At 42.4% G+C, this 25819-nt stretch overlaps 1 protein-coding gene across 9 annotated transcripts in view; it reads right to left on the reverse strand.

The window, feature by feature from the left end:
* Positions 1 to 25819, reverse strand: part of RASAL2 (RAS protein activator like 2) — a 175159-nt gene that overhangs the window by 50712 nt on the left and 98628 nt on the right. For 8 of the 9 annotated variants that reach the window (XM_082765618.1, XM_082765616.1, XM_082765617.1 and 5 more), the window contains one exon: positions 3630 to 3736. In XM_082765618.1, coding sequence (XP_082621744.1) covers positions 3630 to 3736 — 107 coding nt within the window. Of the gene's footprint in view, positions 1 to 3629; positions 3737 to 24135; positions 24275 to 25819 lie in introns of those variants that run through there. The other variant, XM_082765623.1, reaches the window with a different exon arrangement.

Raw genomic sequence — 25819 nt, forward strand, 5'->3', positions numbered from 1 at the left:
CTTAAAATAAATTCCTCATTGACCGCTGCCACTGAAGAGACTACTTAAAAAATGTCTCGTCAAGGAAATGTTCTCTTAAAGGCCATTATGCTGTTATGAATCAAAATTCCAGATGCCAAACAAATGCCAATTAGCAGTATTAAAAAAACAGATGCCTTGTTCTGAGTGAGTATCACTGCCTGGTGTTTGGAGGGAAAAAAATGGCACAGAACATGCTGGAAGCCACTGCCCAACTGAGAAGACAGTTTTTAACTAGCTTTTCTGAGAGGCAAACTTAAAAAGCTGTAAAAGCAACTTATTATGGAAGTCTCAGCATAATTTTTCATCAGTATGGAAGAAGGTTAAGCTGTCCCCTGCCTTAAGCTGCTTTCTGTTCGGAAGTCGAAGCAGGGTGTAGGAGAGGTATGGCACAGAGGCAGGTCCACAGAAAGGCTAACTGAAACAGCACTCACCCTGCAGCTGCTTTTAGCCCCCCAACTCACAGTGTGGGTGTCAATGTTTGGAAAACCAAAAATGTAACTGCTCTGATTATTCATTTCCATTACGTGTACAATAAATCCCTGTCAAATAAAGATGACCTCATAAAAAGATTTTTAAAGCCATCATAGGCACCCCTTACACCCTTCACTTGGAGCTCTTCTCAGACCAGTGGTTGGAGACTTCCACAACGTGTCCAGATCATCCACCTGCTCCTGAGAGCTGGCGAATTCTTAATGTGAAAATCAAAGGAAGAAACATGAATCCTCCTCTCCCTGTCTTATCATCCACTCGTTAGATCTGCACTAATCCACAAAGTTAGCAGGGTATTTTATTTCAGGAGTTCTGGCTTGAGCTCATCTGTATGCTTAGGCGATCTGACTTTAATTGCAACTTGCTCTTTTAAACAGATCAGAAGTTGGCCTGTTTTAAAAAACGGTGATCTCAGCCCCCACCTGCACCACAACCTGCTCAGGAGTACCGGCGTATAAACGGACTATTCGGAACAAAACCTCCAAAGCCAGAAGCCTCATCCCTGTGAGAAAGACAGGAGGGTGCATTATGCTCCTGGGTATACAGGTGGCCAGACAGACAAAGCAGCATAATACCAGCTACACGTGGCACAAATAGCTTCTAGTTTTCTGCTGGTTTATGCCCAAGAAAGGCAGCCATGTACTGCTTCCTGGGCCTCTTTGCCAGAGTCCTAAAAAAGCCCAATAAACTGCCAGGGGAAATGAGGACCATTCTGCAAGGTTCTTGTTTTGAAAGGGGGAAGGAGCTAAGAAGTACTGCAGAACTATTAGAGAAGAATTAGGGAAATGTTAAAACATTACCAAAAGATGGGATCAACAACAACAACGTCCAAAAAAGGGGAACAAAAAAAAAAAACAACAAAAGAGATAAAGTAAACAGTACCGATAGTAAACAAGCACTTCTGATAGGTAGTTTACAGTTGTTAGGTGCAGGCTACCACCACAACACATGTGTAGATGTACAGCCTAGGACAATTACTTATAGATGAAGACAAAGAAAACAGAGAATTTCTTATAAATGAAGGTGAGAACAGCTAGGACTTATGAAGCCTCTCCGAGTTCAGAAATCCTCCTGGCATCATATGGACCATATGGGTTCAGAATAAAAATCTCAGAGCTTGGCATAACAGAATATTCTTGTGGTAGCTTCACATCTAACTAGACTGAAACCCTTTTTTTCCCCACAAAGCACTGCCCAGAAAACAGATCACTGAAGTGATGGAAGGCAGGAGCACAGAACAGCCGAGGTAGGAAGGCACCTCTGGAGGTCATCTAGTCAAATCCCCTTCTCAAAGCAGTGCCAAGTAGAGCACGGTGCTTAGGGCCGCGTCCAGCTGGGGTTCGAATACGTCTTCGAGGATGGAGACTCTGCAACCTCTCTAGACAACCTGTTACAGTGTTTAATCACCCTCACACTAAAAGAGTTTTTTTCTTACATTCAAATGGAATTTCTTGCATTTCAATTTGCAACTATTACCTCTTCTTCAAAGAGAGCCCAGCTCCATCTTCTTTACTCCCTTCTATCATGCATTTATACACGTTGCTAAGATTTCCCCCAAAGCTCTCTCTCTTCAAGGCTAAGCAATATATTCTATTTTAACTGCTTTTTCAGTTATTTTTCTAACTGGATTAAAATAGTATCAATTGATACTATCATAATTGATAATTAGCTATTGATACTAGAATCTTGAAGTACGATCTGACAAAAAAACCTCTACAAAAGAAGTAATTCTTCACAATGAGAACAGCCAAACATCGGAGCAGGTTGTCCAGCAAGACTGTGCAACTGCTCCCCTGAAGGTTTTCAAAACCTGCCCAGAGAACACCCTCAGCAGTCTGATAGAAGTTGGTCCAGCTTAAAAGAGGGGTTGGATCATAGACTTCCAGAGGTCTCTTCCAATCTATATTATTCTATGACTAAAAAGGAACCAAGGATGGATAGTCAGTATATTCACCCCTGAATGACGGAACTTAGGAAGCAACCAGATTGCAAAATAGCTCTTTGCTCTATTCCACTTCTTAATTCCATTAAATCCTGAGTTTACAGGTTGTTTTAGACATCATATATTCTATATATACTCTGACCAGCTTTAACCCTTTTATAATTTAAATAGCTCTTATCAAATCCTTAGCTGTTTCTTTTTAAATTCTTATTTTTAGAGATGACACAGTGTACAATTTAATCAGAAAACAACTTTTACATGCATTTGGATCCAAAGTGAGCTAAGGAATGTGTTTAAAATGGATGAATGTTATCTAAAGCAAGGGAAGAACATATACACTGAGGTACAGAAACGGTATCCATGTCCACACATAATTTAAGAAGAGACAACATTCTCTAGATAACTCTTCCTCCCCCCCAGACTTTAAATGAGACAGATTTCTAGCCAAAAAAAAAAAAAAAAAGAAAAAAGAAAAAAAAGGGGGGGGGGGTATGAAACGATATGCAATATTCAAGTAAGATATTTTAAACCATGAATGACTATTGTCAAAAGATGATAAAACTGAGCATCTCATTTTAACTTGAAGCATTTGCCCTCAGTCTAATAATAGAAAAGCCTTTGTGTTCTTGGATAAACTGACCGAAGACTGACACGGGCAAGAAAATCCACATTCTAGCCGAAAACATCTGATGCAGACTCAGAGCCAGCTGAACTCACAGCAAAAGCTGAAGAGATAAAGAGCAATTAACACACCTGCAGAGATTTCACCAGCTTCTGAGTAAACCATAAATACATTTCAATTTGCTATGTAGTTCGTTGACTTGAGGGAAAAATAGCATGCTATCACCAACATAAAGGAAGTTTTTGCCTAGTCAAAAATTGAATATGTAATGCAATCCCTGGCGGCGACTTCAAAAGTATTTATATAGGTCGCTGCCCATATTTAAACTGATGTTTCATTATTTGCAACTTCAGATCAATCCAATGAAAATAAGCAAGCTACAGATCTACCAGAAATTTCATCTATAATACATGACAGTTGATACCAATACTTCTTGGTCAACTGGAAATATTAAGTAAATACTCATTTTTTTCCAGAGCCCTGTTGATATTTTTATCTCCTCCTCTTATTCCTGAGAAAAAAAAAATTCCTCCTTTGCAGAAAAGGCACACTTACTGGTACTTTGAAAGGAGAAGTGTTTGCAGCATCCATGGAGTTGGTTTTCTCAGATGTGCTGGTCCCGGAGATGCTCCGTCTGCGAGGAGATCTCTCTGCTGGGACCTCTGAGGAAGAAAAGAAAAAGAGGGTGAATGGGTGCAGGGGGGTGGGGAATTTTATGCTGTACAGGACAGACTCCTCAGCAAAGTTTCCAGTGCACACTAAACTGCTGAATTACACTCACCTTTTTTTTTTTTTTTTTTTTTTTGTCTTACTTGCTCCCTAAATTACAGGAGCATTTCCACTGACAGATTCAAGGCTGTGAATCTGACTTGATTGGAGGCAATAGGCATGAAAAGTGCTGGTAAAGATCAGCACCCAAACATATATCGCCGTTTGTGAGATAATATTCAGAGAACTTTAAATTATTTTTTACATAAGCAACACAGCAATTAACTGGTAACTAAAATGAAGCCACAGAGAAATTCAATTCTAGTCACAGCTGAACACAATTTGACAGAGGTCAAAGTTCGGTCTTATGTGACCACACAACTTGCTCAAACCCTACAACCACCAGAAGCCTTGTAGCAACCCGGGTAATATGACATAGATATCTCTGCAGATAAAAAAAAAAAAAAATAGGTCAACTTATCATTCTGGCAATATGACCTTACTAAGACACGACTTTGGCATCTTAAATCCACGCAGGCTGATCTGATGAGCACAAATATTCATAAAAGATATGCTTCTATCTGATTCTATTGACTTACAAAGTATACACAGTATGCTTTTAAAAATCTGGCATACAGGCACACGTATAGTACACATACATGCTCTTTTATGCCTAGCTAGATACACACACACACGCACATACACACAGACACAGATACCTTTATCGCAACTGCTGCCCATCTCCGGCTCAATTGCCAGCCTTAAAGGAATCCAGCTTCACAAAACATCCTAACACGGGGAGGGAAAAAAATCACTTCCTAGCAGAAAGTCTATTGTTATCTTCTGAATCCTACAGAAAAGGAATAAACGGCGACTCCAGCCAGTGACATTCTGACTCCTGCCGTGTTCCTTTCAAAGACAGATGCAGCTTAAACTTCCATTCCTGGCCTCCCGGCCCTGGGGATCCGTGCTACTTCCACTTAGGAGAAAGCTGGGTCTCTGCTCCCCTCCCTTCCCACAGCTTGCGGAGAGCAAGCGAGCGAGCAAGTGAAAAAGAAACACACAGGACTGCAGCTATTCAATCAATCGCTCCGACTGCACATCCTCATTAGTTACTTTCAGGCTATTAACAGACGCCCAACTGCCGGCTTCCCTCCGTGACAGCAAATTTCACTGTATATCCTGATTCACAGCAGCAAAAAGGGTTTACAGAGATATACAGCCAGCTGGTGCCACGGGAGCAGCGCTTTTCTCAAAATAACTGATGAAAAACCGAGAAAAGCCTTCTTCAGGGATAACATTGCTTGTGATGGCTTTGCATTCCGGATTTTCATGTCACCAGAGTTATAACACGGATCTCCCATGGATGCTTGAAGAACGACAAAATGGAGCATACTGAACGAGAGGCTAAGAAACCCGGACCCTGCAGTATTAGTGTCTCACGCTGTAGATATTTATCTTTTGAAAAACCCGACCGCTAACACTCAGCCTCTCGATCTGCTCGTAACCATCGATGGGGAGAGGACTGCAAGCGGGGAGAAGAGCCTCCTAACCCGGGCTCCGGAGAGAAGTGTAAGGCTCACTGCAGCTACCCCTGGGAAATGGGCAGGGCAGACGGCTCGCTGCCGACCGCGAGGATGATGCACGAGCCCCGCTCGCCCCGACCAAGTAAATCACAGACTGCCAGAGCTGCCGGTAACAGCAACAGAGAGATGCTGCTTTCGGGGAGCCCTCTCCTCTGGCTGACGAGCAGCATCAGGCACTGCCCCACACAGCTCAGGAGGCATCGCCTGCCCGGTGCTGGAGGGTAAGTCCCTGCCAGGGCACCTTTAGAGAACCATATGCCAGTGCTAAATCAGGGTTTCTGTGTAATGGTCAGCCCTGCTCCCTCAGCAGCCTCTGCAGAGGCGGCTGGTTTCATCCAAAAACGTGCTCTCCTACATCGCTACGAGCATCCCCCTTCCCCTCAGAAGAAAAACTTATTTCCTGCAGCTCCTGTAAGCGCAGCTCTCCCAAAGAGAGCCGTATTACGTCGGATTTAAATGATGGCTTTTGTTGTTCTCCTTGTAAATGTAATGAAAGCAAACGGGAGCGATATATTTACTTGGAACCGGGGAGTAAAGCGAGCACCTTTTATTTTAGATTGAATAGTAATGAGTAATGTAATAGGTTTGGCTTTCTCCACTTCTCACACACAGGAAATCACATCAAAGCTGCTTCAGTAATTTAACACAGTCTGTTAACTTTGCTGAGTCATAAATGAAAACAGGAGCCCGAATTCCCCGCGATTTTCAACAATAGGTGGTCGCTCTGCGAGGCAGGGAGATCAGGAGAAGTTTCTGAATAAAGCAAAGGGAGCTGAAGTTGCACCGAGGAACGTGGCCAGCTCTCCTCGCCTTCCCCCCTCCCACCACGTCTGTCCAGGAACAACTCAGGTTCTCAGCAAATAAACCACTGAGGCTCCATCAGCGCAATGAGTTTCTCCTGTTCTCAGCCCACCATGGAAGCATATCGAATGGGGAAGGCAAAATGAAATATTCACGAGGTGCCTGTAACAACCTAAAAATAAAACTACCTTCTCTTCCCCTTCCAAAAAGGGAGAGCTAGCAGACAGCATGCTCAGTCCCCAGGAAACTGAAGGCCCTAGATAGAGCACAATTGTCAGGAGACGTTAACTCAAACTCAGAAACTAACGGCACTGCCATGACATCCGTAGAACTGAATTTTTGCTGAGTTGTGTAAAAAAAAAAATCTATACTGTCATCACTGAGCAAAAAATTAGACAGTTCCCTCTCCGGCTCCACAAGCAATGCTAGAGGCTACTCTTGCATAATCTTCACCTGCTGTAAAAATCAATGCACCTCTCATAGGCTCAGTATTAAATTACAATTGCTCTCCGCATTGCTCACTCTCAGGGACCAGGGCTACAAATAAATCCCATTGTTCCTATGGAGAAACAGTCTGAAACCCTCCTCATCCCCTCTCAATCTCTGGGGGAGAAAAAAAAAAAAAAAAGAGAGACAGATCTTCCCCTTTTCAACCTTAAAAAAATCCATCAAAGAAATGAGTTGTGAGCATCCCTATGGGGCACCTTTAATCTACCCCCTCACATACTGATGATATGCAGTAATATTTATGTAAATAAATAAATATTTATGCAGATCCATATTTACACACTACATGGTAACATACACCAATTAGCTGAGGCAATTACTCCGCCATGGCAGATGCCTCTGAAGAGGGACGTGCCCAGGGATGCAAGGCAGGGAGCTCTCTCAACCTCTTCTCGTTGCCCCACTCCCTCTCCACTGCAGCACTCGGGCTCCTTTTGTTGGCCAGAAGGAAGCTCTGTGCCAGGGGAGGTTCATGTTGGAAATTAGAGAATTTCTCCTCAGAAGAGCAGTCAGGCACTGGGACGGGTTGCCCAGGGAGGTGGTGGAGTCACCGTCCCTGGGGATGTTAAAGAAGAGGTTGGACGTGGTGCTGGGGGACACGGTTTAGTGGGTGACATTGGTGATAGGGGGTGGTTGGAGCAGATGATCTTGGAGGGCTTTTCCAACCCCAAAGATTCTGTGATAAGCAGCTGCAGGGGCTGACCTGCTTTGAAGGCGACCGTCTGGGCCGCAGCCTCAGTGCCCTCCAGTCGGGATGTGGCTCTCAGACTCCTGGATTTCCTACAGCTTGGTGCTCTGGCCACTTGAAATCCAAAACCTCGCTGCTGTGGGAATTTGTATTCTGCTGTGAAGAGCTTTTTCTCAGAATGACAGGAGGAAAGATGAAACAAACCTCCCAGCTTTGCAGGACAGCCCTTGCTACTCTATCTCCATTTTTGTGAATTAGAAATGGATTGGAGAAGGGCGGGAGAAACAATCAGGAACAAAGAAACATCCTCAGGGGTTACAGTGAAAAGAATGAAGCTACTGAACTTGTAAATAAGGTCACAGAAACAAAGATTGCAGGGCTCTCCCTGACTCTGCGAAGGGCACGGCACTGGAACGAACGCACGGCCGCAGTGGGACGCCCTGCCACGCATCCGGACTGCGCTCGTGTCCTCCCAGCACTTGCGAGAGCACCTCCAGGTCTGAGAGCTCCTGCTAACAGAGTCCACAAGGGTGACTTCGAAGCAGTCCCAAGGACCTACCTAGGAATGCAGAAAAAGGGAAAATGCACCAGCAAGCAGAGCTTACGCCTGTCGTTACTCACAGGGGCTGGTGCTGGCCTCTGTGGCAGCAGCCACCAGTTAACAACAGCGCATGGCTTAGTGCTGACGGATCCCCTGCTACGACATCCTCAGCTCCAATGATCACAAAATATTCGGATTTGTGAAAGGCTACCCTGAACAGTCAAAGACAGACTATCAACAACAAATTTCTATTTCTTTCCCAAGACAAAGATAGTGCTGAGCAAAAATCCCATCCTCATTCTCCAAATAATCTTTGAAATCTTTGTGCTGTCTTTATTGGGAAGGGGGCAGGCTGCTGGTTCTATTTCATCTCCTTGATAGGAGGATAAAAGAAAGATTCAGTAGGATTTCAGAGACTGGGACCTCCATTTTTTTTCATCTGTGCACATCCTGATACGGTACCTTGGTCTGTGACTAGAGCGGATAGAGAATATGATTCATAAAAAGAATCAATGCATCCTGCCTCTGAAGTCTAGCTTAATTACAGGTCTCTGATAAACACAAAACCAATTCAATACTACCAGTTACACACCCATAGCCAACCATTCCCACAGACTGCCTCTCAGGTGCAACTGTATTCAAATGTCCCTGCTTGACACAAACCAAAACAGCACCCAACCCAAATATTTACTGCCTTGCCACTCCCTGTGCCGCCTGTCCGTATAGCCGCCTTGGCACTCCCTGGGAGAAAAAGGTTATTTTTTGGTATATAAACAATCCTGCAATTAGCCTTTTTATGTAAGCAAGGTCCAATGAGCTACACACACACACCGCCTTGTTTTTTTCTAAAGCAAGGTTTATTGTTGTTGCTTTAAATCTTGTACCATTCACTCAGCAGCACTTACCCCAGTGGGCAAACCACCTAATTATTTACCTATCAGCCGTGCCATTTTCTAAATTAATCTGCATGGACAGCTTATTACACGTTTCAAATACAGTAATGCCTAGAGGTCTATTACCAGGCTGCAGCCTGGCTGGCCTAACTACTAAACAGACACCATTTCTGCCCCAAAGAGCCTACAGCCTTCTTAATTTGAAACAAAGCATTATTAGAGTGTGATAAGCCTTACAAGGCAGGAGGGAAGAAGTGCATTAAGAAAATAAGGCATGCAAATTAAGTAAGTTATCCTTGATGGGCCTCTGGGTGATTATTTATTTGGAAATTAAACTTATACTGAAGTAATTATCCTCAGATAAAATAATCAAATCCTAGGGGATGAAAACAAAAAGAGTATCTTGAGAAAGGTTGTGAAAAAGCACCTTTGTCGTTTAAGATTTTTAAGAAGGGTCTAGAGAAGTGCTTCTCACAAAGAGGGCAGACAGAAGAGACCCTACTGCAGACATGGCAATGGATTACAACGCACTACGGGATTTCAAGGCCATCCTCAGCACTATTTTCTCCTCTGTCAAAAGGCCAATTAGTCTTACAGATTAGCTACAAGAGAAACACACAAAAACCAGCAACACTTGACTTTTTGTGACTTAGCATTTCTTTTACAAACACACTTCAAGAAATAACAGGCTTAAATCTAAGCTTGGAAGAGTTGGAGCACTTACGGGTTTGCCACTGGAGCTGGTTTTTGAAGATGTTATTCATTAATGTAACCACCAGTTGAGTGGTTTACTACAGCGACAAACACACTGACATTCACTGTTTCACAATCAGCAACTACAGAGGTTGTTCCTTACTTTACAAAGACAGCATACTACAACTTCTGGCTTGTAGGGCAGAAAAACTACAAAGCCAAGTACAGACACTGCCTTTCTGCTCTACGTTTTTGTTAACTATTTCCCTTGTGAGCTGCTGATCACCTACTGCAGTCTGTAAGCAGTGAGGGTGCCTGTTCAGTCCTGATGGTTTGGTTTCTTCACGTACCTCTGTCTGTCTACGTATCGATGTGCATGTGCACACACACAGCGCCTACAGCATATTAACATTATGGCATTCACAACTTCATCAGGACAGAAGAGGTTATTTTTGTCTCATTGAAACAACCCTAAAGTGCCCACGTGACAGCTCTAACGAGAAAGAGATCTTGGGTGCAGTCAATATTTACTCACTGTTTCTTCTACATCGGTGAAAATACCCACACCAGCTGACAAAATTACAGGGAGTAATAAAAAGCAGGAAGAAGGCAAGTGTTAGGAGATATATAAGAAGGAATGAGAAAAAAAAAGGTACATCTAAACCTCATCTGAAGGATGCTTATTACCTAATGAAATAGGAAGCCTCATATAAAAATAAATAAAACTGTTAACGTTTTATCTTGGAGCATTTTTCTCTATCATTTTACTCACTTGGGGAAAATTCAGACTTTGGTGCAATTCACAGGCTGTTATAAAAATTAATTAAATGCCTGTGTAAAAAGCCTAGACTAATAGCAAACTCAAAAAATATGATCTGTACTAAATCCTGAAATCTAAACTTGTGTTCCAAATACATTATGCAAATTTTACCTGGTGTAACTTAAAGGAGAAAATTGAAATTTGCACTGAGAGCTCTTCCACATTTATCTAGGTAACTAGACAGGAGGAAAAAAGCCAGAAGAAGATAAGTCTGAGAGAATACAACAGTCACAGTCACAGCACACTACACTGCACAAAAGCTCCCAAGTCTAGAAAGGAAAACACAAAGGAAACCCCGCAAAGCTATAGAACTCTATCATCAAACAACTACTAGATCCCAGTTATGATCAAAACCTCTCTCAGTCCATTAGCAGGGATTTTAAAAGAAAACCCTCTGTTTTACGGAGGACTGAGTCAATCAGACAAGTCTTGCAAGATGATCCAGGTAAATAGCAATGATTTTAATTTGCATACAGGTAATTCTGTTGGTTAGACACTTGCATTGCGTTGGCATCTAAAAAAATGTGACTGAATTAGTGCCCAATTCAGAAAGTGCATAGCGAGCAACCTACAGTTGAAGTTACTTAAAAGACATTAAACTCATCGATTCTTGAGGAGTTCAGTCTGAAAGACAAGACCTAACAAGCAAAGCAGATGAATGCACAGATGAGGCTGGAAGAAAGGGCAAGAATATCATAGAAGATTAAAAAAAAAAAAATTGGCTTTCAAGTACTGACTATCACAGTCCCTTTACGCAGAATGTTCTGAAGAAACTGAACGTGGCATTTAGTGAGTACATCATCAGCTGTTATCAGACTGATGCATTCACTCTGAGGCGGTGGAAAGAATCCTCCAGCTCTGCAAATACAAGTCAGGAATGAAGCATATGTGCATCCCTGGCTGTTCAGTATCTCCTCTGTATGTCAAGTCCAGCCACATGAAATTTGGAATACTTGCCCTTTTTTACCCTCCTCATGCATCAGCCTTGAAAATCTCCTGAGCGGTTTGACTCCAGACACAGCAGTATATATTGCCAGCCAACACAGAAACAGAGACGAGGAGCTACCACCACACTTGACCTGGAGATGCTGATGTCCTCGTTAGTTCCTAATGATCTTGGACTGCCCCTGCTAATTCAAATTACCTTGTGTTTGCTGCAGAGAGATTGCACACAGACAATTAACACAGATGAGCTGATGAATGGAAACTTGTTCTCACAGTGTCATTTGTTGAGAGGCTTATGACTTAGACGCACAGTATTATGATATCAGTATTTATTATCCTCATTATTAAACAACAGCCTCAAGCCACAACTTTCAGAAATCATCTCTTTTACTCTCTGCAAAAAGCCTGTGAATCGGGGCATTCTCTAAAAAGCCATGCTTTGCTCTGGTTATTGGGATGTCCTCACTTGTCACTGGCTCTTGGGGAATGGAAGCTCCGCAGCTCTCCCCTGTGCCTCTTGGTGGGCCAGAAGCCTGCTCTGAGCTACACTACCTCTTGCTCACTCTGGCAGGATCTTGCCCTTGGGCAATAAAATCTATTGTTATGGACACACAAGAAGAAAAGTCTCAATGTACAGCAGATACCTGATAGATGCCATCAAACCTTCAGTGTGGGTCTGGATAATTTTAATTAACACGTGCTTGGAGGCAAAAAATATCTCAGTTTTGTTACACCCTCCAGACTCCATGCTGAATAAATACTCCCTGGCATTTATGGGGTGAGGTTTTGAAGACATCTTGAGGACCTCTTGGTGTGGAACAAAACATGAATGCAGGCCTACATGTAAGGGTGGAAACAGCAGTCTTTGGAAGAACAGCACTGGAGCACAGTCCACACATCCTCTTGTCCCTGCTCACATTCGACATGGTATTCCCAAAGAAGTCCATGGCACATAGTGATGAAGTAATTAGCAAATACTAACAGACCTGGGAGCACTTCCTTTCCTCCCACACTCCGTACTTTTCTGGACCTGCTAAACAAGAGAACTGCTTCCCATGGAGTGAACACTGTAAATGTTGTCTACTGGAAAAATTATAGCAACACCAGGAGCTGCCCTGGGCTCTGGATGGAGAACCGAATCAGGCAAAAATGCACTAGATTGGCTGCTGCCTACTTGACTGACAAAGTTCCACACTGCTGACTACTGTATCTTGGCAAAAATAAAAAAGTGTTACAGCAAACAAGTTACTTTAAATAGTCCATCAAGAGGAAAGGGGGATACGTTTCAGGCTTCCTGTCTGAGCAACTTGGAACCTGGAAATTATCAGAAGAGAATGAAAGCATCCTGTGAACAACAAAATGTGAAAGAGTGAGACAGAATGATTTATGGAGCTGACACTGAAATAAAAACAAATAACAACAGCTTGACATAGCAACAGCTGAAAGGGAAAGACAAAACAATAATCAGCTTCTTTGTGCGAATGCTGTTTAAAACATTTTTCAGGCTTTTACTGGTATTTATGCTGGACTATAAATAAAAGAGTAGTTTCAATTTTCTACTTGAATACAGTTAAATTGATGTGTAAGTACGCAGAAACAGAGCACAGGATTGTTTGATTGTGCTTCCTAGATTTAATTTCTGGACTAGAGAAGTATCTGATCCCTTGGCTGAAATTTTTATTCCAAACACATCCAGACATTTCTCTGGAGAAGCAAAACTTTCAGCAAAGTCTCCTCTTTGATTTATCTTACTAGCATCACACGGCTGTGAAATAAAGTTGTAGACATGCTGACAGCAACGAGTAGAAGTAGAGTGGGGGTTCTCCCTCTGACACAGCGATCAGCTGGTCAAATGGCACAGAGGAGGAGAAAAACAGGCTAGTAAGAAACACTTTTTAGTCCAGAAACAATCTACTGCCATATTAAGATGGCACATGCCCATTTCTAACTTGACCTTTGCACTTGCAGCTATTTTAAGCAGATTCTAACCAGGTTTAATTAATAACTACTTATCATTCACACGCTTTAAAAGACATAACATCAAGTAACTGAAGGACTGAAGAAATTAAGTGCAGTGAAAGTAGTAAAGGCTTGCCAGTAAAATGTAAACAACAACAAAAAAACAACAACAAAAAACAACAATTAGCACCGTACCGTACCAAGAAATGAGAGAAGGCTTTTCTCTTCTTCTGTGCTGCTATCCAGCCATTCGGCCACATCGCCAGGAGAAAGAAGACTCATTCTCCAGCCAGAAAACTTTTCCATACAGAACTCAGTAAGTGAACGAAGCAGGGTAGGAAGGGTGGGGAGGAGCGGATGGTCTTGGGATTCCAGTACTCCAGTTGTTGGCTACACTGACAACACGAGAGCGTGATCCTGCCCTGCTCTCTGAGCCCTACATCTGACAGCCCATCCTGACACAGCAGGCATGGGTGGGAGCACAAAGTGAGATCTGTACTTCTTGTCCCTTTGTGTCAGGTTTCAGTCCAAGCAGGAACAGAAAGAAGGCAAAAAAGGGGAGCAGGGGAAACCAAGGTCTGAAAATCCAAAAGAGGTTGCAGGTTATGATGGAAACAGTTTAAATAAAAAGAAGAAACAGATCTCAGAGCTCAAGAAGCTCAAACAAGTAAGTGAAATCGCTCATCAGCTAAGTGTAATATATCCCTGCCATCCCTTAGAGTGTTGGCTTTGTTTGTAGGCTCAGGCTTTATGCTTTATGCCAAAAGAAAAAACAAAGCTCAGAGGCAATTTAAATACCCTCCTCACTCCCAAAGAGCCTGCATTCCCCTGTTTGCAACCCCCTTCGTGCTCCAGCTATTATAACAGCATCCCAGCCTTTCTTACAATGAATTTGTTCATGCAATGGCAGGTTGATCAATCTGTGAATAGGAAGCTCCCACCCCTCCCTCTCCCCTCCTCCTGCATGGCGGCGGCATTGATCGGCAATAATGGAATCTGCCTCCGCCTGCCAGCAGCAGCATTACAGGGACCCGCTCCTCTTCCTCAGCAGCAGGCAGCCCCGCGGCGCTTCAGCCTCGGCTGCAACAGAGCAAAATAAGGAAGAGGTAAGGGAGAGCAGCGCTCACGGGGGCTCGAAGAAGTCATCAGTGCTAATGGTCGATTTGGTTTTTTTTGAGCGAGAGAGAAATGGAAAATAATTCTGCTCTGTCTAGACAGCGGGCTTGCTCTGCACGGCTCTGCAACGAGGACTTGTCATTGTGACTTTCTGAAGGGTCACATTTAATTGTACAGGATTTATAGCACTTGATTTATTCTACACAAAAGAGCATTTTACAGGTTTACACATGCAGGAGCAGAGACGGATCGTGTAAGTGAGGGACTCCCGGGCCCCACAAATCAAAATTGCCTTTGTCCTCAGGGGATGGAGCTGATGCTCCGATCAAACTGCACTCTTTAAAGAGACAGCCGCCTTTTGTTCACCATTTTCTGAACCTGTCCTGATTTTAAATAATTTATACACATGCCAATCCCTATTACAAACTAGGACGCTTGCTGACCACTGACTAAAAGCCAAGGCAAAACAACAACAAAAAGCCATTAGATCAGCAAAGCGGAGAATTAGATCCCAACCAACAAACCGGGGGAAAAAAAGACAGCTATCAAGTCCCAGCAGGGAAGAAAATTCCAATTACTTAAGACAAACTGTAGCAAAGTACTGTTTGTGCAGGAGGGATATTTTCATAAAACACCTGCCAAGCAGGGCTGATGCTCTACAGAATTCACAATTAACGAGGGAACATGGGACAGAGCAGTTGCGGAGGGAGATACCCAGCAGCACCTAGGACTCGGCTGAGCAGTCCTCCCCCTGTTCCCACTGATGAAGTACATACCCCACCCTATGAACAGAGGAATTAAAAATATAAAATATTGTCTGCATAATCTAAAAGACAGAAAGACATCAGATATGCTTTTCCATCTATGCAAACACCAGCTTTTTCTTTTTCTTTTTTTTTTTTTTTTTGACAAAATGAGCTTTTCCAACAAATTTTCGCCGCGTGCAGAGGAGGATTACATTTTGTCCAACTTCTACAAGTAGGATCTTCTTTGCATTAAGAATAGGCAAACTGATGACGTAAATCTACTTGCAGTAAGAATGGAATTAAATACAACTTTTCGAGAAAGGATTAGGTAGCTATTTTTCACTATCCAGCTGGTCAATATGAAACAAAAATATTTATCTCCTTCCTTTTAGTTTTCTGGGAAACAGATATGGTGCTCCAGAATACCTGACGACCCTTCTATTAAAACCGGCTTAATTCACAATATTATCTACCGATTTCATAAATAACAGGTTCTAGGGAAACCAAAGTTAACAGTATTGATTTCCCATGAACGCTTCTCATCCCCATGAATTTTCTGTCCTTTCTAGGAGTACAGATTGTGTACAAATTCTGCTTTCCTCCACAGCTGTCTCACCTTTTGTATCATGATTCAGCTTTATGAAATCCTTTCAATATATTATAGAGGTCATGTTAACAGGGGAAGTATATTAAATGCTGTAAGAAAATGGAGGCGTAAGATTTCAGACAGTAGCACTACCTGGGAACTGAGATGGCATCTAAGTTTTCCACATGCAGAACCCTTGCTCTCCTGTGGCATTCACCTTCCTGGGGCAACACATGGGGATAAAGTCATGATTACAGTCATCTAACCTGACTGGCTTGAAACGCCTCTAGAACATCGCCCAGTGACTCTCCTCCATGTGCTGCATTATTTCTAGTTGAGCAAAGGCACATCTTCCAGGAAAAAGGACATCTGATTTTAACAGACACTGCAGAGAGGTAACAAGGCAGTCCGTTCCCCTTCCCTACGCTGTTCCAATGGTTAACTGCACTTGTGGTTAGCAATTTGCTCCCTGTTTCCAAGAAGGAATTTATCTAGCCTCATCTCCTAACCACTGGGCACTGGCTGACATTTGTATGCTTCGGTACTCTCCATTATCAAATTCTGGTATCAGAAATCTCCTCCCTGTTTGCATCCTTTGTGAATGTCTGGTTTCAGACAATCACTTCAAAAATATCTTCAAACTCCTTTGTAGCATTGATTTTCATTTTGAACACTTCTAGGGAAAAAAACAAGCAACCAACCAAACAAAAAAACTACCACAATCAAAAAGAAGACCAAACTTGCTCCAGGCCTGGAGGAGGGAAATAGTACTGGTCTCCTATTAAAACTTGCCACAGGCAGAAGAAACACTGTGAATTGCTTCTTAAATTGCTCTTTCTCCACCTTAAAGCTGGTCTTGTGCTCTAGAGCTTACCAAAAGCTTTCAGAAAAGTCCCGCTTGAATTTTTCAGGGCAGCCAGGTTTTTAGGTAAGCTGCAAATAAGCAGGAGAGGAATATTCAAAATGTATCTAATATTTTCATGCTGTGAGACCTATCCACTTGCTGAACCACTGCAAACACAGATAGAAACTGTCCTATCAACCAGAGCAGAAGTGCCCAAAATGTACAACTATCCTTTGCAGATGACTGAAGCTACAGAAAGATGGGAGAGATCAGCGAAGTAATGCTAAACAAACAAAACAAAATGGGGATGAGCAGCAGCTGCCTTGAGAGACTGCTGTTTTCCAAAATTAGCACTGGTAGCTGTACGGAACAGCAGGTTCTGTCATGAAAAAACTCCTTCAAAGTGTTGGGGTTCACCTCCCTCACCCCTGAGGGTCTTAAGGCAGACGAGCCCACAAGGACAAGAATTAAAGCAAACCCTTATGTTTTCCAATGTCTTATATAAATAAATAATTTAAATCTTGTGCACATCCCCAACTAGTAATTCTTTACATTACCGCCAGCGAACAAGCTTCCGCTCCTTTCTGCACTTGTCAGAAATGTCAGCCTCCTACAGACATGACTTTGAAACCTATGAAACTAAGCAGCTTTGCCATCCCGTGGATTTAAAAATTAGCATTCTTGATAAGTAAAACTACACAGAAGCATGAGAACTCTTTTTTTTTCTACATGAATTTTAGAAAATGATAACTCATAATCTATGCAAATAATAGAGCACAGTTGCCTTCTGATGTGGATGCTTTGTAAGCACAAAGTAGCGGCACTATTATAAATCATAATGTATTAATGGTCTCTGCATGAGGCACTTACAAGAAAAGGAAAAATGGATCTTACTTGCACCAGGGATGGACTGACGGGCTGATTGATGGATATTGCTACAGTCAGTAGGTGATTTCTTCACAGCAATATACATTAGACATTGTACACCCAAGTCATTCCTAATAAAACGCTTTACCGTTAGTTTAGGAGCAAAGGAAGACAGGATATTTACGGACCTGAAAAATGAAATCCTCCCTTCAGAGCAGGGGCACAACTGACAGGGAGAGGGCAATTTTTTCCAACAAAAAGCAGGCAGGCAAGGATGTATAAAATAGCTTGCCTGCGGTTGCAGCACTTGTTAATCCACAAGACACGATACACACCTGCTCTTCCATTTCCTGGATCAATGTCATATATACCAGACAACACTATTCACCTCTACACTTGTCCGTTAGGAAATGGGAAAAGTTATTTCAGTCATTTCCCCCAGAAAAATGCCAAGCAGCTATAACTTTTCTATCCTATTCAATGCCATGGAGCAGAACAAGAAAGCTAGCTTTAAAATAAGTTTCCTAGATATCTAAAAATGTCAGTTCTAGATGCAAAAATGTGCTGTTTCCTGCGTTAAATCATTTTAAGTGCCCATATATAATGAATATCGTATTGTTTTGAGAAGCAGTATTACAATTTAACAGCCTTCTAAACACACGATAATCTAGTTTAAGAGCATCCGGATGGACAAGGCCGAGTCATTCATTTTGCGTTACGGAATCATGGCGAAAGGATTCACAACTATTTGGTGACACAGATAACTTTTTGGCTTCAGCCCCATAAACTACACCAGCCTGTAATACCATGACACAAGCTGGAGGCAGCTGAGCAGACTCACTCTGTTGCAAAGTAAATCAATAGCAGATTTACGTCAGGCACAAGACGATGTGGACAGCCCTGCTGGAGCACAGCAAAGCACGCAGGAAGCCCTTTTTATCAGAACTGATGGACGCTCAGGTCTCCTTAAACCAGTCCATTCTGCTCTGGAAAGTGAAACCACACTGTTGAACTGCTAGCCCACATGTACACAGTATCATCTAGTATTATATCTTTTGAGATTGCTTAATGAAGTGGTTTTAGTACAGTCAGGGATCGGTAGCACTCGCTCTCAGTAGCTCTCATCCAGCTGAAGGTGACAACCTCTTTGTGCCACACCTCATTGTACCAGGGTGGTAGCCCCTCTTATTTGCAGAGCAAACATCACTAGCCTTCCAAACCCAGCTGAGGTCACAGACATGAACCTAGTGGCTGTTCAGGAGGGAAGCGAAGCACAACATTTCCTAAATAATAACTGCTGGAGCAGCAAGGCAGTGAGGGCAGCGAGAGCCGTGCCTGCTGACAGCCTGTAAAGATAAATAGGAACAGGAAGGCTCAAAATGAAGGTGAACAACACAACAAACCTTGAAGTTCTCTAGTATATAATAACACAGTCAAGAGCTCTCTTGTGTAAGTGACATTTTAAGTAATGTCAGGAAGCTATTTCCACACTTAATTTTGACAAGGGGTTGGAGGCAAACAGGTCAGCAACTGAAATGAGAATTTAAACCGTGAGGGCCTCGCTTTTATAAAGCTCTTCCATGCCCATTTAGCCTGCCAGCAAAATCATCTCCTCTTGGCTGGCTGCTTGTACCTCACCTCGTAGAAACTGAGTGGCAAGCCCCTACCACAACGACACAGCAAACAGCCGGGTACCTAAATCTAACCAGGGACCCTTCCCAGCCGCTTCAGGCAGGTCACTTGGACACAAAGGACGGCAGCTGCCAGCATGGAAGTTGGCTGGGACTTCCCCTGCAACATAAAGATCTGTTTGTCTGCCTGCATGAACCTAACAATGCTACAGAATCTTTTCTGTGATTGCGAGCTATGTTTTAAGGGATTTCCATTTCATTGTTTCACTGGTGTACAGAAACTACGTTGAGTACACACAATAGCTTAGCATCACAGACATGTTTTTCATGTCAAAGAAACAGAGCTGTCAGAAGTCTATGAAGCCACCTGCTAGGGAACTGAATTTCAACTTACTTTTAAAACACCTCTTAAAGGGATGCTTGAGAACAGCAGAAGACTGGAGTGAAGCCATCAGTTGAAGCTCAACGCAGAGCGAGTGAGATACGTACCTGCACCTGCGTCACAGAGGGTGCCCAGCACTGTGGAAGAAAAGAAACGTGGCTCTATCTAGAGGCCAAGCAGGCAGGCGTAGAAGGAACCACCATGCTGTTCACGCATAGCAAGACAAGGATAAAGCCTTAAATGATCTTAAAATAAAAAAATTGGAGTAATTGAAGACTAAGCAAATTACTGTGATTTTGGTTGTTGGGCATGTTAACCCTAAACAAGCCAGTTCCCAAAGTCAGAGCTTGCTAGCACTAGGACAGTTTTACCACGCCAGGGCAAACCATCCTTTTCTTGTTCTCTACTTTCCATGGAAAAATATTTTTCCTGTGTTACAAAACAGTGACCAACCAGAAGCAATCAACAGCTCCGACACAAGTATCTGCCAGGGAGACTGTTGCATTTTCAGAACTTCACTGACAAAGCAACCGCAGTTTTTCGTGGCTTTATTCCCCCCTTCCCTTTCTACACTAACTTAATTACCTTTTTGTACTCCATCCAACTTCAGGTATCTTCAGGATAGCCAAGGATTCGGCTAAGTTACGCTGCTAGCAGTATGGTACTTTGTAAGCATCTATTAATGACTACTCTAAAAACATTAAGCTAATTTCATTCCAAATTAGGGCGAAGACATTATTTACAGAGTCATCCACTCCACAGCGCTTTTCCAAACTGTGAGCCATATGCCTTATGTAAACAGACATCTTGTATTCAAGCCTGAATACATCCAGCTATGTATTTAACAAGCTGTACGTAAAGACTACTTAATATCTGATGCTGGTCTTCATGCGATGACCTTTTCCCCCAAGAATGTGTTTATGAAGAACGCCACCTATATTCTTTCCCTCCCATCAAAAACACTGGGTGTTCAAAAGGAGGAACAGACTCAAAATGTTCTGGAAACACAGAGCTCTGTCTTGGGGGAGTGAGGTGGGTGGAAATACCACAAAGCAAACCAAAGTGAACCCCACCAACACACGCACTTCTCCAGAATTGCTGGTAAGTGGATGCTGTGAAAGCAACAGCTTGAAATGGATCAAGTCTCACGCACTTTAAAAGGGGATTTCTGAGCTAGCATTGTTGCTAGAAATGATATTTAGCACTTTAACACTAAGGATAGAAGAAAAATTAAGAAGAAAAGAACCTGAGTGATGTCAAACCTTCAAAAATGGATGAACAACAAGAAAAAGATCAATATTCAGGGTGTGATTCCTGCCACCCACTGAGACCAGTCGTATCTCCTGCCTCACAAATCTGAAGATCCAGCCCAAGTACAAGAGATCTTCCATCTTTTAAAGCAGTATAAGAGAAAAATAGGTAGTGATTTTTGAACTTTGATACTGGGAGGACTGAAATCCCTACTGTCTCTTGTGGTATCAGCATTACAGCACTTTTGTGAACAACAATTTCCAAGAAGTCCCGTCTTCAAAGACAAGCACAGCTTAAACATGATCAAGATGAAAGTTAACAAGGATGAACACGATTTCTGCAGAGCTACTGGAAGAAAAATGGTGTTTTGGAAAAAGCTAAAAACAATACATGCTGACAAAACAAACAGAACACCGGCAACACAGCTTCCTTCCTCTCTTATGTCCCTCAGACTTGCATCTCTCAGGTTGTCTACAAAAAATGCACCTTTCTAGGCAATGAAGAGCCAGATGCAGCTCTGCAGGCTGTAATTTCAAGTCTGCCAAGTATTACAAAGAAGGAGGAGGAAATAAAAAAATATTGGGCTTAAACCGTTCAGGTACAGCACCACTGCTATTTTACAGATGATAAAGATTCTTCAGGTTTTATCCATTCTAAATCATTTTAAAGTAGCTGTATCAGAAATACAGATAAGGAGAAGCATCTATAATATGACTGATTTATCAGAAAATATATTGAAATACCATGGGAAAAGTACCTTTCAAATAACTTCTAGTGCTTGTAACGTAATTGGCAGGGACAAGTACGCTATACAGGGTGAGCGATCTGACAAGTTATTACTATCCTCACAGGCACCTACTTTGTCCTTTGCAGTTCAGGAGGCTGACTTCCAATGAACTGTCAAAAGGAGAAAACAAGGAGGAGTTTTTTTGAGGAAAAGGACGCCTTGTATTAAACTGTCCTCTGAGTTGCTGTTTGGACAGCAAAGTACTTCCCCATGAATGCAACAGTCAAGGATGGAAAATGAAAACACTTTTTCCTACTCATTGTGCAGGCCAAATACTTTGCACAACTTGCATCTTCAAGTGTTGAATTTTGCCCAAATTCAAAAAGAAATGCAGATGAAAATAATCAAGACAGTTTTGTTGGACTACTACCTTAATGCTGGTCTGTATATTACTTTCTGACCTACTGCTTATCCTTGGCCATATCCTACTGCATATACCTTCAAACACAGCAGGGAAGCAGCCGGGAGCCATTTTTCCTATTAATACTATAAATTGCTTGGACATCTATAACAACAACAGAACAGATGAAAAAACAACACAGTGAGGGTTGAGTCTGGGTGTATGTGTTGCTGTTGGGATGCGTGTGTGTGTTACATGACGAGATATGATCAGATAGGTAGAGAACTAGAATTTGGAGAAAAATAAATGGTTTCAGGTGAAAGAGAGCTAAATGTATCTTACCAGTCTGGAAGAGTTTGATGCCAGATGGTTTCAAAGTCTTTTGAGAAGCAATTCAACACAATCAATATATGATACCCCACCTATCATACAACTTTTTAAACTTCTGCTCAGATCATGTAGGAATTGCCACACCATCCCACCAGCGTACAGATTGCTTCCTTTCTTCCTGCAAGCTTTAGTACAAGGTAACATCAGTTTTATGTAGCACTCCCACAACAAGTCCAACTTGCTTGTTTTCAGAACAAACTAAATACCAGCGATTCTTGCAAAGCCGGGTTGAGGGTGCTGTGCCAATAGAGAACTTTACTCCACCCTGAGGTCACCACTTGCGCCTTTTGTATGGCAAGAAACCACAGCTTTGCCAACATCATCAGGTGGGAGGTGAACTCTGCTTGATTGGCACAGACAAATTCATAACAACCTGCGGCTCTAACACCAGGTCATGAGACAGAAAGCCAACAGCCAAAAGCTTTAAGCTTCTAGCAGCCTGAAAGCACGCAGCTTGCACTTACCAGGTATGTAGCAGAGAAGGAGCATTCTGAAAATGAGAGGTTATGGCCAGCAATATGATTTCCTACCCTGCCTATGAATCATGTGGTCTCCCTCCCTTTTACTACTCGGTTCCACCTGTGTTTATAGGAATACCATGTTAATCTCTATGCAAGCATCAAAATAGGGCAACTGCCAAAGCCTGAAGTCTTTCCAAACACCAAAGATAAGTAGAAGAAAGGCAGTAAACAGAGTTTGTTTGTATTTTCTTAATCTGCTTCCAAATCAGGGACCAAATTTAGTGGTGAAAGAAGGGAACACAGCACAGGCAAGAAACTCTGGTCTAGGTAACTTTTGTGAGGACATACCAAGTCCTCCATCTTGTGGACAGAGGCTTAATTTCCAACTGACAGTACCTTAAAAGATTCTTCTTGGACACTGGCACGAGTTCCACTGAAGAATATATCCGGCATTTTAGACTGACCTCATGACTTACCAGGACATGCCTTTACGAAAATTAATGCTGTAAAAGCTGGCATGGGAATCATGCTGTATTTTACAGCATCTGGCACTTTTCCTGTAGCCATTATTCCTGGAATCAAGCAAACACAGAGACAATTGCAGCCTCTATTCTAGAAAAAGGACCTGGCCTTCCTGGTTAGAGTGCAACTGAGCTTGAAAACCTGACTGAAGGCTACTCCCAGAAGCATCAAAATGAACAGGAAAATGAGTACCAAAAAAAAAAAAAAACACCAAACCAAACCAAAACAACAACAACAAAAAACAACCACAACCAACCCAACCTTCATTCTCCTCTCTTCTAAGTCAGACTTGCAATTTTGAATGCTTGTGGCTGGTGACACTCAAAGGTTGCCCAGAGGCCTACTGCGAGCAAACACATCAGTGGAGCTGTCTTACTTCTCTGGCAGGTGCCCACGTCCCGCCATTGCCCTGCTAAAATCCCTGCTGAGCTTGCTGCAGGTGCAGGAGAAGAAAAATGCCATGTTGTGTATCATAACAATAGATCCACTGCGTAAGGAGCAGCACTGTTCAGCTGTGTAAGGAAACTCTATGTACACTTGCCATAGCTACTAGTAGATGCCATCATCTGCTCAGATAATCAGCTATTATAGAAGTCCACAACCCAGTTTTTGCAGTTAGGTTTACCATGACAATTCCAGCACCATTCCCCATTAAATCCACAGAGTATACACATATATAGGAAGGCTGCTGACCATTTAACATTTAGAGCCAATTCTGCTGAAACTGTATGCGGTGACTGTAGTTGCATCATTTGCTTGCTGAGTTCTTGTGCAGCTCTCCCTCTCTCTCCCTTACTAATAGCAGTCACACAAATATGTAGAAAATTAAGTGGAATGGGATCATTAGTCTCCCTTCTGCCATTGGCCCAGTTTCAAAACTCACCATTATTAGCTCTTGTAAAAAACATTTGTGCTGTCTGATGCCAATTAGCCAACAAATCTAGATAAAAGGAAGTATTCCCTTTGTGGAGAATTAAAGCTTTGAAAAGGTACGTACCTCCACAGGCTAGAGAATGAATCCGTCTCTTGATGCCAGCAAGCCATTTACAAACGCCGTCCATACGCTGTATGTTGCTACATCACATAATTCCCTGACTTTCCTGTTACAGAGTTGATGTGACACTTTCTCCCAGCTATCAGAAAATAGCAACGAGCTGGTCAAGCCTCAGTGTACCAGAACGCCCCTTCCTCCTCCTGCTTATATACAAATGAAGCCGGTTTGTTCCCATGAGCTTTAAATAGCCATGACCGATCTTTCTGACAGAAGTCACTTCAAGTATTCATTAGAATTATGCAGGTTTCCCCTCCCTCTAGATTTCTGGAGACAGAAAGAGCAAGAGCACCCACAGAGTATCAGATAAAGTTAGGCACGAGATGAAGATTTTGCAGGAAGGTAAGCTGCTGCTCATGTCTGCCTTCCAGAAATCCCCAGTACTGTATTTTTGATTCTGCGTCGCATTAACATGTAAATTGTATGAAGAAGCCCGCCCAGAAAGGTGGGAAATTCTAAAGGGTACGTCCTGGCAACCACCCCAAGATCATCTAAATGAAACTTGGAAGGGATCGGGATTGTGCTGCCACGAGTTCAACTAATCAGTTTGCTGAAAGTTTGCTTGTTTTGGGAAGAAACATGTTTGCCCAAAAAAGGCTAAGGCAGAAGGTTTTCATTTTCTGATCATGTAATTCAAAAGCAGCTGCAGAACAACCTCATTGGTTCAGGCTAACAAAAACAGTCTCTCCAAGTTTGCAAATTAGTATTCTCCCTGGTCTACAGAAGAGGAGGAAAATGACTGAGAAAGACTTCATAATCAGTACCTATTAAAGGCTGGTTCTGAGGTAGAAAAAACTTAACTCAGTAGTTTCCATTCTGGTTTCCTTAGGTAACAATCACTGCTTGTGTAGCCACTGAAGAATGTCTCAACGATCTCAAAAGGCACAAAATTTAAATGCTCTCCAGCTTGCTACTACTTATCATCTTAAGAAAAAAGCTGCTGCAAAAGTACATTCCATTACTAATGCAACGTGCTTTGTACTGGAAGCAAATCCTCTTGTTTTTATGAGCAACCTGTAGTATTCCCTGAACTGCTTTGATTTACCATCGCTTGCTGGAGGACAGGAAGCAAGGTTGGCAATATCACATGCTGAAAACATCACACAGTGCCAGCCGCAAGTAAACAGTGAAAAATATTCCCACAGTGTGCCCTTGAAGAATGATGCCTGGCCTAGCCCAGAAATTCAATGTTATATAAAAATGTACACATACTGACTTATGTTAGGCAAGAGAAGGCTTTCACCGAGAGGGCGAGAAAGTAAACCTAATAATCTAAGTAGCAATAAACTACATGCTAAACTTGGAAAGCCATTACAAAAACTTCTCTCTCATCTTTGCATCTCAATGAGGTTTGAATACAAACACATCTGAATTCTGTGCTAGCAAGCAGAAAAGTACCAATAATTCACTTTTCCAATGAACAAATTAAATACATGTAAACATGACTTTAAAAAACACTGTACATAAACCTGAACTAATGAAGAAAAAGGTGTACATTCATGTGCAGCAAGGAAAAGCTCAAAAAAAAAAAAAAAGCCTTTAACTTTCTCATTACTTTATACCTAGTCACTTTAAATTTCCAGCAAAACACCTAGGTGCCTCCTACCCAATCCCGCCTCCCCGGAGTATT

This window comes from Aythya marila (assembly GCF_965140915.1).
Source record: "Aythya marila genome assembly, chromosome: 8".
NCBI classification, from domain to species: Eukaryota; Metazoa; Chordata; class Aves; order Anseriformes; family Anatidae; genus Aythya; species Aythya marila.